This window comes from Sitophilus oryzae, unplaced genomic scaffold (genome assembly GCF_002938485.1).
Source record: "Sitophilus oryzae breed Bouriz unplaced genomic scaffold, Soryzae_2.0 scaffold_1809_pilon_pilon, whole genome shotgun sequence".
NCBI lineage: Eukaryota > Metazoa > Arthropoda > Insecta > Coleoptera > Curculionidae > Sitophilus > Sitophilus oryzae.
Window position 1 is genome coordinate 699,716 of NW_022146512.1, and position 14,949 is coordinate 714,664.

Sequence of the window (14,949 nt, forward strand, 5' to 3'; positions counted from 1 at the left end):
TCGTCACGTCATATTTGTCATTCCAGTTTCGGATGTCGCCGATGTCGGAGGTGCTTCGTTGAGCGTGGTTCAATTTATTTAGTGTTGTTTATGTGTTATTATTCTTGGTTTAATCTCTATCTCTGTGTTTTATTGTGTTAGTGGCTTTAAGAGCAAATCGTGCCGTATATCTAATAAATATAAGAGAGTTTATATTTAATTCTTCTATACGAGTCGGAATTTGTCATATAGATTTGCGTTCATTCCTAGACAACAAGATCAAATTCTTCATCGAAAATAGCAAGGATAAAGAAAATAGTGTTGTATTGTACTGATTAGACAGGAGAGCAGTTAGCAGGTAATTAAAATATGTTAAATGTTATGGTTGAATTGTGTATTTGGTTTGTTTATTGACTAGTTGGTAATTGGATACTTTCCAAACCAGTGGCGGATACAGAGGGGGGCCCGCCCCCCCCTAAAATCTGTAAATTGTGTTAAATATTAGTCTTTTGGGTTAAAAATGGCGCCCTAAAAAGCATATTCTACATTGCTTTTTATTTTGGGCCCCCCCTAAAATAAATTTCTGTATCCGCCCCTGTTCCAAACTATAATATCCAGTCTGGTTATTGTGATGAAAACATGAAAACCCATTTAGGTATATACAAAAAAAAACATTTTTATTTTTATCGCTCATATCCTGCAAATAATTGAATTTTTACGAAAATTAGAAGTAACATAAAATTATAGGAAGTGTTTAGGAAGAACTGAAATGCATTCTTTTTTATATAATTGGTTTTCTATCAAAATATCTAGGTATTTGTTTAGTATAGTAAACTATACAACTAGTCCATATACTAGCCAAGTCTTTGAATGAACAGATTAAGGGAGGAGCATATTAAAACAGGGTGAGCATATGGATGGTAGAGCTACTTCTCGTACCTACCCTTCAGTTGAGCCCGATGGGGATTTTATATAACTGACTAAGTTCCAGTCTATCAGTACCGTTCTAATTTTCTTTAAAACGTGTAATAATATAATGTAAGGTAGACTCAATGACTCAATAATTTGCTGTTTTATTTTACGTTCTCAATAAATGTTCTGACACCATTTTTTTAGATTTTATGGTATGATATAGATATTTTATGTTTTGTAACTTAATTCTTATATTATTTCTGTTTTAGAATTGCAAAATGCCACAAACAGGGGATGAAACGCCGGGCTCGCAACGCCTTACCAATGACGATTTTCGTAAATTGCTGATGACTCCGCGTTCTACTCCAGCTAATGCACCTGCTGCCCCTGGATCTATAAGAGAAGCTATGCAAAATGGTTCGAGTATGCCCCCGCCTAAAATAGAAGATAAACAAGAAGCCAGGAAGAAACGGAAAAGTTTTTATGCCAAATTAAAGAAACAGGTATTTTACATATTTGCATTCTAAAATTTTAGTATTAATACTTGATATAATTTTAGGAAGATAATAAAATCGCAGAACTAGCAGAGAAATATCGTGATAGAGCTAGTGAAAGAAGAAAAGGTGCAAATCCGGATTATCAAGCTGATGATCCTGTTGCAACGGCTCAAGCATATAGAGCGGTTGCCCCCGATCTAAAATCTGGTATGAAATATGCTTTTGAATTTTTATACTTCAGATTTCCCAATAACTGCGATTTTTAGGATTTGATGCTGCTGAACGTAGGAGACAAATGATTCAGGAATCAAAATTTTTGGGTGGTGACATGGAACATACTCATTTAGTAAAGGGTCTTGATTATGCATTGCTACAAAAAGTTCGAAGTGAAATTCAACATAAGGAACTTGAACAAGAACAGGTATAAATAAATTTAAGTTTTTTACATCAACTATAATTATATTATTGTATATTTTCATAGGAGTTGGAGCGTCTGGCTAGTGAATCAGAGGAAAAGAAAAAAGAAAAGGAAAAAACAAACATACTAAAAAAAGAGGAGGAAGAATTGAAGTTTAAAACAAAACTGGGAAGATCTGTCTATCATACAGTGAATTTATTAAAATCTAGGCATATTGAAAAGTCAGATATGTTCGTTCCAGGTCGAATGGCATATGTAATTGATTTAGGTAAATATATTAGTTTAATGATTTATAGAATAAGTAGCTAAACTGACTCAATATTTCAGATGATGAGGCTGAGACTGATATTCCCACTACATTAATTCGATCAGTAGCAGATGTTCCATCATTTGAATTGACATCTAGTTTGACCACCAATGACATAGTCATCAACAAGCTTACTCAAATTTTAAGCTACTTAAGACAAGGTTAGTTATATTAATATACCTACTTACTATATAATTTTAATTATAAAAAACGTTGAATTTATATGGTTAATATTTATAATATTTTATATGGTTAAACAGGGTGACTCATTTTCAAAATATTTTTATAGATCTTATTTATGCCATTACAGTATGTCATAAAATAAGTGTTCAGTATGAAATAGTGGAGAGAAATACATATTTAGTGTTAATTCACCTTGTATACCGGGTGCGTCTCAAAAGTGGCTCACCCCTATAACTTTTTTAAATGATTTTTTGATTTTCAAATGGCACCACAGTATTTTTCAATATACATTGATATTTTTTTACTTTAGTCAATAGAAAATGATGCTCTGAATAGAATGACATATTATGACATTTTTGCTTTAAATAAATCGTATTTTAAATTTCATCTAGGGTGTATGGCTATGTTAAAAACACTAATTTTTAATAAAGGGGCCTTGGAAAAATAGATTTGATCGTCTAACGTTTTTTGTGTCTTGTCCTGGCCGATTAAAAGATGCCTAAATCGTATTTTTAATCATATCTCAATTTTTTCAAATGGAACGAGGGTGGCTCAGTAGCATATCAATTGTCAAATTGTCGGTGTCAGATTGTCAGTGTGAACCGCAAGTGTCATGTTGTGAACCGCATGTTATAATTTCAAATAAACCATATGCGAAAATGTCAAAGTTGACATATGATATGTCATTTTAGTCAGAGTGTCATTTTCTATGGAATAAAGTAAAAAACACAACACGACACTGCAGGTGTCATTTCAAAAACAATTAAATACGTCAATAAATTCTGATTTATGTTGTAGGCCACTTTTGAGAAACACCCGGTATATGTGCCATAGGCGTTTTATGACATATAAAACAACATATTGTACATTTTATTTAAAAAGTTACAACTTTAATGTAAAAAATATATTTGAGTCACCTGTATAGTAGATATATTTTGTAAACTGTTTCAAATCTCAAGAAGGAAGCATATAGAGCTTCTTTAAAACATAAGATCGCCTTGAAAAAAGGTGAACATATACGTAACACTATATACCGCGATGTAAAAAAAACGGTGTCAAGTTGTTCTGGAAACTACGCTCAGTGACATTCACTGCATAATTTAATATTTAAAAGAACAGCGATTCTCATTTCCAAGCCATCTCCGTTTTTATCTTTTGGTACTGTGATTAGCAGATATGCATCAAAAAAGTATTTTTATGCTACAGGTAATCGGAAGAAGAATAAAAACAAACGTAATTTAGTTGACACTAAAGATTATGAAAGGGACGAAGAACCTGAAATACCTGCAAAATCTGCAAAGAGAAGTAATAACAATGAGGACTCTATTTACGGAGATATAGGAGATTATGTTCCATCGCGTAGTAAACACCACAGAGAATCAAGATCGAGCAAGCACAGTTCATACTTTGATAAACAGGATCACAGGTAGGTTTCACTCTGTTCCTCTATTTTTTAAAATGTTGCCGCTAGAAGTTAAGCTTCTCAGAACCTCGAAATCAGTGGAATAAATTAGTAGTTTCAATTAGTCGTACAAGTTTGTAATGTGTACAAGTCACCTAATTTTAATGTAAGCATTCAGAACGTCATAACTAGTGGTAGTAATTTTCAATTAGTGGAAAAAGTTAACAAACTTTTGACTTTTCCACTAATTATACTTCAAAATATGCGAAGAATGTCATTTTGGCCTTTGATTATCACCCGTCAAGAAAAATTTTGGTTAGAAATCAAAAGTTTATTGTTTTATAAGCTAAATATTATGCTTTCTCTATGTATACAACAGACTACCGCAAGCTGTTGCTAGGATATTTTATTAATTTTAATGGTGTTTTTTAGACATTGTGAATGATCGTAAACTAAAAAGTATAAAGTGTAATTGAAACTACTAATTTATTCCACTAATTGGGAGGTTCTGAATGATACACTCTACTTAAATTTTGATTGTAATTTATTAAATATTATACAAGGTGCGCATAAAATCAAAAAGCAAAATATTCTATTTTTCAAGACTTCTATTTTCCTTCTTTTAGTTCTATCCTATTTTAATTGACTATTATATTTTCAGAGAATCTGTTGATAATGCGGCTCCATCATACCGAGTTAACAAATCTGCCGAAATCCTTAATAAACTTCAGCAGGAACCCGAAGGCTATGCTGAATGCTATCCTGGTTTAGAAGAAATGAATGATGCCATTGATGATAGCGATGATGAAGTCGATTACTCTAAAATGGATCTTGGTATGATAATTTTTATTTTATTTTTTTTTAATTTTATAAGATTTTGATAAAAATTTTGTTTTTAATTTTATAAAACTAATTATTACCTTTAATTTAATCTTTCAGGGAATAAAAAGGGACCTATTGGTAGATGGGACTTTGATACTGCTGAAGAATATTCTGATTATATGAATCAGAAAGAAGCTTTACCAAAAGCTGCTTTTCAATATGGTCTCAAGATGGCAGATGGACGAAGGTATGATTTACATATTCAATATTTTCTCTTCGCGTTTTCCTTCGTAAGATAAGAGCAAGAAAAAAATGTCTACCTATGTGACGGATTCATCTCTCGGTATTTCGCTTTTTTTTAGATTTTCTTGCAGTGACGAAATACCCATACCGTGTGCGTCTCAAAAGCGGCTAACCTCTATAACTTTATTTTTTCAGATAAAAAAAACGAGATTTGGTATGTTAGTATATGACATAAATTAGGATTGATTGACGTATTCAATTGTTTTTGGTCACTTCCTGTTTCACCGGAAATGACTACAACTTTTGATTTTTAAATGGTACCAATGGTATTTTTACTTTATTTGATAGAAAATGACATTCTGAATAGAATGACATATAATATGTCAACTTTTGACATTCGCGCTTAATAAAAAATCGTATTTTCAAATTCAATCTAGAGTGTCCTGGCTATGTTAAAAACACTAATTCGATCAAGGCGCCCTGGAAAAATAGATTTGATCGTCTAATGTTTTTAGTGTCTTGGCATGGCCAATTAGAAAATGCTCAAATCGTATTTTTAATTATATCTCAATTTTTTCAAATGGAACGAGGGTGGCTCATTAGCATATTTGGAAAAAGCATTTTTTTACGAATAATTTGATATCACACACTTGGTATTTCGAGTCAAATTTTCGTTACGAACCGCAAGTTATAATTTCAAATAAACCATATGCGAAAATGTCAGAAGTTGACATATGATATGTCATTCTGTTCAGAGTGTTATTTTCTATCGAATAAAGTAAAAAAATACCGAGGGTGCCATTTAAAAATCAAAAGTTGTAGTCATTTCCGGTGAAACAGGAAGTGATCAAAAACAATTGAATACGTCAATCAATCCTAATTTATGTCATATACAACTTACCAAATCTCGTTTTTTTTTCTAAAAAAATATAAAGTTATAGTGGTTAGACACTTTTGAGACGCACCCGGTAAGGGATTTTTTTGGAGAAATAGCAAGAAAGCATCAACAAAATTCAGTATAATTATTTATCAAATTACTTCTATAAAAGCACTATAAAATTAAATACCGGGTTTACACCCGGTACTGTTATTACTAACTGCAAAAAAAATTACAAGGTGATAGCTCGTTAAGAATAAGATGATTTTGAAAATTTTTAATGCGGCGTTTGCCAACAGTTTTTTTTGATTATATGTATGTCTTAAATAAGTGCAAATATTTTTAGGACTGGTAGATCTCGATAAGAGAAATTCTTTCTCTTTGCCGTTTTCTAAATAAGTTCAAAATAGCCTAGTTACAGGTTATAGCCTTGATTTTTTGTTTAACAGAAGAACCTGTATTTTTTTTTGTTCCATTAAATTTAATCTACTCCTTTGTTGCCATATTATCAAGATTTTTTCAAAATAATGTTCATATCTTTTTTGAAGCAAAAAAAACGAGAATCTCACAAAGATTCAATAACAACACGATATTATACAAAATAATGACTAACATTATGATAATTGTCAAGTAATAAACAACAATGTTGCTGAACACTGCGCAATGTGGCCAACATGGCGATAATAAAATTCGGTTTAAACTAATTTTTGCAGCGTTAATCTAAATAAAATATCTGTTACAATTATTTGCTCTAAAAGGTAAAATGAAAAGCTGCTCAGTATCTTAAATTATAAAAAATGTCTATACCTATGTGGCGGATTCATCTCTCCAAAAAAATCCTGTGGGTATTTCGCCACTGCAAGAAAATCTACAAAATAAAATAGTTATTTTTTGTAAACACTGCTGCGTTAATCCAACGGAAACTACTTGTAGGCAGTTAAGTAGTTAAGATCTTAAATTATATAACAAATTTAAACATTTTTGAAAAAAATTCGTTTAGTCAAGTTTATACTATTAGTTGTTATTTCAATATAGAATTGACATTTCGATATGATTGATGACGTCCATCGGAAAATGTTTTGAGATTAGCATATTTGATTTACTTATTGATCATCAAATGGATCTATTCGAAATATATTTTACTTTCTTTCCAGATCTAGAAAACATAAGGACAAAAACGAAAAAGCCCACCTTGACAGAGAATGGCAGAAAATTCAAAATATTATTCACAAAAGAAATTAGTTCTTTGAGAAGATTTTTGAGCTCCAGTGAATTTCTTTAATGTGTAGTATAACAATATTAAAAATCATTGTAATATGTAATAATCAATATAAACTGTATTTTCTATTATAATATGTATATAAGAAACGAATAATAAAATGAACAACAATAATTTACTGACTTTATTAATTAATAACAATACAGTGACAAGCAAAATAAAACAATTTATTTACAGGGATTGTATATAAAACAAATACATATATAATATGTTATATTAAATTAGAGGTATCTTTGGAACCATAGTCTGTCCAACGAGGAAAATTTCAACAGATGACAATCAAAAAGTGACAGTAGCAACTCTCGTTGTCGTTGGATCCTCCTGTTGGACAGACTTTATACAATGAATTGAAGCTAACTTTAAATGACAATGTTGTATTAACAAAGAATTTTATAATTAGGCCGACTTTAACGATAATAGCACAGATAACATAGTACCATTTGATCGAAAAAACGGCCTCCAGTTGTCTAGGAAATGACGACAAATGATGACATTTCCCATATAAATTTACATAAAAAATGACCGCGACCTTCATTTCATAGCCATCGCTGACGCCGTTTTTATTTCGATCATACGGTATATATGTTATCTGTGGTAATAAGCTTCATTCTGAACCTCGCAATTAGCGGAATAAATTAGTGGTTTCAATTAGCATAGATGTTTGTTGCTTTAATTTCAATGTAAGCATTCAGAACGTCAAAATTAGTGGTGAGACATTTTTCAATTAGTAGAAAAAGTTATCAAACTTTAACTTTTCCACTAATTATACTTCAAAATTTGCGAGAAATGTCATTTTGGCCTTTGATTACGTCAAGAGAAATTGTGGTTAGATATCCAAGTTAAGCTAAATATTAGGCTTTCTCTATGGATACAACTGACTAACGAAAGCTGTTGCTAGGATATTCTACTAATTTTAATTGTGTTTTTTAAACACTGTGAATGTGATCATAAACTAAAAAGAGTAAAAAGTATAAAGTGTAATTGAAACCGCTAATTTTTCCACTCATTGCGAGGTCTGAATGAAGCTATAGGGTAAACGAATTTTAATATAATTTTTTATAAGAATTTATCTGTAACATCCAAAGTGTATTTTGTCAAAAGACTTTTTGATCATACAGGGTGACAATTTGAAAACGAACAGTATTTAATATTATCTCTACCGATGATAGCATGATAATTCGGCGAAATAGGTCAATTTACATATCAAGGGGGGCAATTTTTGGGGCATTTGTTGTCGAGTTACTTTCAACCCTTTGACCCCCCAGGGCACCTACCCCTAAAATTTTAAATGGCAACCTCCAATCCTTATAAAATTCTCAAAAAAAGAATGCAGTTTATGTAAAATTCTATAAGAAACACAAAAATGGTAAAAGAAATAGGGGTTGCTATTTAAAATTTTAGGTGCAGGTGCCCTGGGGGTCAAGGGGTTGAAAGTAACAAGACAACAAATGCCTCAAAAATTGTCCCTCTCTTGATATGTAAATTGACGTGTTTCGCCAAATTTTCATACTATCATCGGTAGAGGTAATATTAAATAGGGTTCATTTTAAATTGTCACCCTGTATAGCATAATCTCTCTATTCTAAACAAAGATTTATAAAGTAAGTGGAATGGATAGAAAAATGGAGAAAGAAAAAGATGAATGTCGAAAAAATAAAAACTATTGATATCATTTTTTTCAACAATAATTCATATTAAATCACAGAAAAATATAACGTCTCAATTTGTCATGCAGTCCTTCAAATGGGTTTTCACTAATTTTTAATTTATTTTAAAATTGTGCATTTACTAGACCTATACATAAAATACTATAATATTGTATTATTTGATAACAACCTAGCTTAGAAGTTATGATCACAGTTTGTTCCTTGTAAAAATGGTACAAAAATTTTATAATGTCATCATAAAAAACAACAAATATTTTCAATAATATGATAAGGGTTGCAAATTGTATAATTTATAACATTTTGTCTTTCATAATTTTGTTTGTTCAGTATTTTCGTCTAATAAGGAAGCTTCACCTATGACGTTGTCGATATTGTCATATCTGCTATTCCTGTCTCTTTCTTGCTGATATTTCAGGTCTTTTAATACCTAAAAATAAATAAGCTTAATATAAATAATCTGTATAACCATCGTTCAATATTGATGAGAGTTTATATTGTTTAAGTACGTTCCGAATTTTGTAATTTAGTGCGTTCCGATTATATCAGTCTTAGATGTGTTAGGCTTTAATTCATTTAAGTTGTGTTTCGGTTTAGTAATAAAGTGTATAAACCTTTTAAAATTAATTAGATTTGAATTTTGTTTCGAAACACTGTAGTCGAAAATAATTTAAATATATCTTACGTAATCTTTAGAATAAAAATAATATAAAAGATACTTATTATGAATATTTGTTGGATTAGTAATGAGATAATATAATGCAATTATATGAAAAAAGATTAATGATTTTGTCTGGGGAGGCAATGCTTATTTGCTTAGATTATATGCACGCCACTGAATTATACAGGGCCGCTTTTATGTATGGAAACGGTCGATTATTGGGTAAAATATAGGAGGTACCGCAAAAAGTTAATTACAAAATTTATATAACATTTTTAAATATCTATTAGCGAGTAATAAATTTAAGTATACAGGGTCGTTCATAAAATTTCATTTTTTTTAAATGGAACCCCATGTATATTATTGCATATTTCGATTCTTCCTTCAATTCTAAGCAAAAATCGAAATACACACAATGTACCTCAAAACAACCGTTTCCGAGTTATTGACTTTTGAAAATTTTACTTAAACAATTCAATTTAATTAATTTCGAATAATTGAAATGTTAAACGAAAATTTTGTTATTTCCAGACTTGCTATACTTTCATTTTATACATCTATAAATGCTAACTTGAGAACTAATATCAAATACCAAATGCTTAAAATTGAAGGAAGAATTGAAACATGCAATAATATACAGGGGGTTTCATTTAAAAAAATAAAGTTTGATATGCTACAACTTTATGACCGACCCTGTATACTTAAATTTACTAGTAGCTAATATGCATTTAAAAACATATTACAAAAGTATTACAGTTTCGGCATAATGGCATCGTTAAATGAAACTGAACATATAAAAATAATTAAATTGTTTAAGTGATATTTTCAAAAGTCAATAACTCGAAAATGGTTGGTATGAGGGTTCCATTTAAAAAAATGAAACTTTGATGTGCCACGAGTTTATGACCGATCCTGTATAGTTAACTTTATTACCCGCTAATAGATATTTATAAACCCTGTAACTTTTATATTTAACTTTTTGCGGTACCTTCTATATTTTTCCTAATAATCGACCGTTTCCATACATAAAAGCGAAAGCGACCCTGTATATGACAATTTTAATGGCTTTAAATTTAATAAACTATCTTAACAAGTATAAATTACAGGGGAAATGACGATATGAATCGAAAAGAATCTTTTGGAGAAAAATATCTTTGAATGAAGATATCGAAAAATATCGAAAATAAAATTTGTTCAGAGCCAATATGTCCAATAAAAAAAACTTATAATACATTCGAAGTTATGTTAATTTTTTTCTTGTTACTAGGCGTGATGAATTAATTTTTTTTGACAATGATTATAATATGTTAAATTTAAATCCAATTTACCTCTGCCATATTATCATTTCTGTTTTGAGTATTTCCATTATTGTTATAGCTCGATCTGACCAAGTCGGGTAAGTTGTCATTGAAAACCTCAACAGCGATCGTTAAAAATTTCGTAAATGTATCGTGCGATCGATGAATTCTTTTATCACAATTCAATACGTTCGCCCAAATCTCGATAATCTCCTTCTTTGGCACTTTATGGATCGACTGGTGGTTTAAAACTTTTCCAATGTGTCGCAGCAAATATATAAGGCTGTCTTTTTTGTGCGTTTTTTCGATGGTTGCTATTACATCTCGACGTGTAGTTGATTCTAAATAATTCTGACTGTTTCCTAAAAAGCATAAAATAATAATAGAGAAAACAATAGATAATAGAGAGAAATAAATAAAAACATTTACATTCGATTTTTATATGTCGTAGTCTCATAGTGTATTCCGTCTTTTCATGAAAAGCCTAGTCACTTAATGAAAAAAACTAACCTAACAACATAACTAGCCTGCTAACCTAACCGACGCTTCATGAAGTGACTGGATCTTCACGAAAAGACGGGAAACACTATGTGACTACGACCTTAGATTAACAATAAAAACTACGACATATATAAATTGATTGTAAATACAGGGTGGTCTGAACTGTATTTCGGAAACTTCGGCAGCATATTCTGCAGATAAAAATAAGTAAAAAAGCTCGTATAAATGTATGTCCTAAAATGCTTAGTTTCGGAGATACAGGGTGTAGAAGTTTCATTTTTATTTCCATTTTTTTCAAATAATTTCTGAAGTAACGTCAATATTTGGATGAAGATTGGTGTCCGGAGGTTTTTTGACACGAGAAATTTGATTTTGATGACAATATGACTCCTATTCGTAGGGGGGCGCCACCTACATGTGTTTTAACTGGTCTGAAGAGTAATAACTTTTCATCTGTACCTGTATAAAATTACTGAGTGAAAAAATATACATTTCCGTGACTTGACTTTTTACATAAAAAATGTCTCTTGGTAAAAATCGCTACGAGCAACGGTTCTCAAGATATTTAGAATGGAAATAATCAATACATGTCATTATTGACAAAAAAATAAACATGTTGAGTAGATAGTTGTTTGACTGAAATTACAAATTTGGGAACTTTTTGTCTTTAATTTAATCATAAATTTTTCTGCGAAAAAATGACGATAATACAGTTTCTGTTGAACTTTTGGCAAAAAAATATTTCAAATTTATGATTCCAGTTTAATAACTATTTAGTCAACAAGTTTAATTTATGTCAATGATGACAGGCATTGATAATATCGATTCCAAATATCTCGAGAACCATTACTTGTAGAGATTTTTACCAAGAAAGCCTTTTTACGTAAAAAGCGTCATATATGTATTATATATTTTTTTACTCAGTAGTTTTATACAGGTACGAACGAAAAGTTATTACTCTTCAAAGCAGTTAAGAAATATGTAGGTGGCGCCTTCTACAAGTAGGAGTCATATTGACATCAAAGCCAAATTTCTCATGTCAAAAAAACTCCCAGACACCAATGTTCATCCAAATATTGACGTTACTTCAGAAATTATTTGGAAAAAATTGAAATAAAAATGAAACTTCTACACCCTGTATCTCCGAAACTAAGAATTTTAGTACATACTATAACCTATACCAAAGCCTATACGAACTTTTTCACTTATTTTTATCTACAGAATATGCTTTTATTTACAGGTGTAAATGTATTAGTACAAAAAACTTCTAGAGTATAACAGTCTCACTTTTTTATAATGGAAAAATGGAAAAAAGTTTATTTTAAAGCGATAGTTTAAACATAAAAATGTTATTTTATCAACATTATATCAACATAGCCTCAGCAGCGTTTTTTTATCTTTTGATTGCTTTTCTAAAAATGTCTTTCTTACTTAAAAAAGCGGTTGATATGACTATCAAATTTTTGATTTAATAACACTTTAACATCTATATTATTACGTCATAAGCAACTTTTTTCCAAAGCCTACCGTGAATTCACTGAGGCGTCCTTTCTTTTTCACTGTCATTGATATCTTAATTATTACATGTTAAAACACCCAGCACTATGGTATTCTGATACATTGTTTTTTTAATAAACTAATTTTTTGTCTTAGTTTTTATTAGAATGATCATAATCAAGAGGGCTAGGGATGCAGTGTTAAAAAAATAAGGTAATTAAGGGCTTATTTTTTCGTATTATAATTTTGCTAATATCTTTGGTTTGAAAAAAAGGTACCAAGATGACTTTTTAAGCATTTATTACTCTTTACCACTAAACTGTGTCTTTACTATCAGCTAAAATTACATATATTTTCGAATTTATTTGTTTTTTGAAAAAAAAGCGTAATGTTTGTTGGAGGCACACAGCGTGCGCCTCCTTCAAAACTCATTATTGTTTATATGATAATCCAGTTTGGAGTTATTAATATTTCATTCAAATAAAAACAGATTTAACCTTCCCATGGTTCTAACAAAAAAGATCCAAAATTTACTGAAGATTGTGATGCTATTATTTATAGTACCCCTTATCTAAGCAAAATTTCGTAAAAATTCCAGATTCTTATTTTCCATAGCAGTTGCGCCCTCTAGCGACCGTTCTACAAGCTTCAAAATAATTTCCAGCAACTTCTCATGGTCGCTTTAGTTATAAATATTTTTCCGCAGGTTTAACGGCTAATACTTTCCAGAGCTATTCTTAGTGAGACACCCTGTATATGTAATTCCAACAGTGAGACATCCCTCGGTTAATTTAAAGCATTTTTAAAAATATGTATTTATATACATATTTTAGTACTTTATAGTACTACAGGGTGTACCCAAAGAAGTTACACATTACACTCTTTACCATGAGAGACTCACCAAATGCTATAGTTATTCTTTCAACTGTACTTCCATCAATTAAAGGCTCCGAACATTCTTTCAGGTATTTTTTCAATGCGTCACAAAAATCGTACACATCGTTTCTATATTTATCAAGTTCGTTGCTTTTTTTCTTGTGTAATTTTTTCAGGATTTTAGCTGTTTTCTCGGAGCTTCCAGGCTTTTTGTATAGTCCTTCAGCTGATAGGTTTAACTCAATGTATTCAGTTGCCTTTTTAATGACTTCGTCTACGCTTAAACTTAAGTTACTATTACCTAAAAATAAACATTAAATATCAGCTAAAACATAGAAACATTAAAATATATAGTTCATATCAAATAAAGCTTGACCGGCACAGCGTTGCCCACTTTTCAAAATATTTTAGGAAACAAAAATACATTAATTATAAATATATAAACAGTTATTATTTACATCTTTTTACACTATTTATTTAAATCAAAAACTCGAAATACAAAACTAAAGTGTCAAAACGAATGACAATGTCAGGAAATAAATCAATAAATGTGACAACTAAACATTTCTTACAGCAGAGCTACCACCTGAATCCCCAGTGGGAAATTTAAATTCCAGTTAGTCAACCCGGCGCCGAATATGTCCATGGTTTGCAACAATGAATTTAAAAATCGCGCCCTCGACTACGTAACTCAAAGTTTAATTGATATCAAAGATATCATATAGTAAACGCCATGAATGTTTGGGTGTGATTCATCGCTTGATGAAGTTAGAATCGACGAGCGCGCTGTCATTTTTACATTAAAAACGTAAATTTTTACCGCAGACGTTGGTTTTTAAAGGCCCGGTCTAATCATCTGCCTGCGCTCGTCCTTATTTATTCTAAAATGTTAGCGTGATTGACGAAGATGATACTATATCGCGTTTCTTTGATTGATGCGTTTTTGTGCGTCAGTTCATTGGTGTGCTTGCAGTGCGGCCAATGGGGCATTCCCTTTTATATTTATAACCAAATATATGTTTTGACAAGACTTTGACAGTTAAAACAACAAGTTACAACAGATTATATATTGATTATTATGTGACTTAAAACACCACAGCACTGGAATTAAGTTTTGTGTGACCTTGAACAGATTAGTTCACATGGTAGCGACCGATGAATCACTCCCAAACATTCGTGGCGTTTACTGTATATGTTTTCATAATAATATACAAACGCTCCCATACATAGCGTTTAACGCATTGGGAGTAGCAAGGTACAGCTTGCCATGCTAGAGCCGTTCGGTATACAAGGAAGGTAATGTGGCTAGCACTACGCTTCAACCGCCTATTATTACCTCAGGATGGTGAATCCCAAGTACTCATTTAAGGCTGAGTCGACCTACGTACCTAAACTATTTTTATTTTAATAAAAATAAGTCTCTCTCGAGATGCAGAGGACTACTCCCATGCCCATCGAAGGATTTGCTGTGTAATCACAGTGGACGTCAAAAACGCATTTAATAGTGCAAGTTGCCAGAAAATAATCGATCAA

At 30.9% G+C, this 14,949-nt stretch overlaps 2 protein-coding genes across 3 annotated transcripts in view; one reads left to right on the forward strand and one right to left on the reverse strand.

The window, feature by feature from the left end:
- Positions 1 to 7,033, forward strand: LOC115883106 (protein Red). Its single transcript, XM_030901401.1, has 10 exons — positions 1 to 337; positions 1,161 to 1,394; positions 1,451 to 1,595; positions 1,655 to 1,809; positions 1,870 to 2,074; positions 2,134 to 2,274; positions 3,503 to 3,722; positions 4,360 to 4,532; positions 4,638 to 4,767; positions 6,795 to 7,033. The coding sequence occupies exons 2-10, from the start codon at positions 1,170 to 1,172 to the stop codon at positions 6,880 to 6,882; spliced, it is 1,482 nt and encodes a 493-aa protein (XP_030757261.1). The 5' UTR covers positions 1 to 337; positions 1,161 to 1,169; the 3' UTR covers positions 6,883 to 7,033.
- Positions 7,034 to 8,564: 1,531 nt separating this feature from the next.
- Positions 8,565 to 14,949, reverse strand: part of LOC115883105 — a 79,025-nt gene continuing 72,640 nt past the window's right edge. For both annotated transcript variants that reach the window (XM_030901400.1, XM_030901399.1), the window contains exons 10-12: positions 13,442 to 13,717; positions 10,573 to 10,904; positions 8,565 to 9,013 (exon numbers count right to left, since the gene is read on the reverse strand). In XM_030901400.1, coding sequence (XP_030757260.1) covers positions 8,894 to 9,013; positions 10,573 to 10,904; positions 13,442 to 13,717 — 728 coding nt within the window. In that variant the 3' untranslated portion in view covers positions 8,565 to 8,893. The remainder of the gene's footprint in view (positions 9,014 to 10,572; positions 10,905 to 13,441; positions 13,718 to 14,949) is intronic.

Bases quoted from the DNA above. Each gene is read 5' to 3' on its own strand.
- LOC115883106 (XM_030901401.1), top strand. From the start codon at position 1,170: ATGCCACAAACAGGGGATGAAACGCCGGGCTCGCAACGCCTTACCAAT. The intron at 1,395-1,450 runs GTATTTTACATA...ATATAATTTTAG, and splicing joins ATGCCAAATTAAAGAAACAG to GAAGATAATAAAATCGCAGA. The intron at 2,275-3,502 runs GTTAGTTATATT...TTTATGCTACAG, and splicing joins TTTAAGCTACTTAAGACAAG to GTAATCGGAAGAAGAATAAA.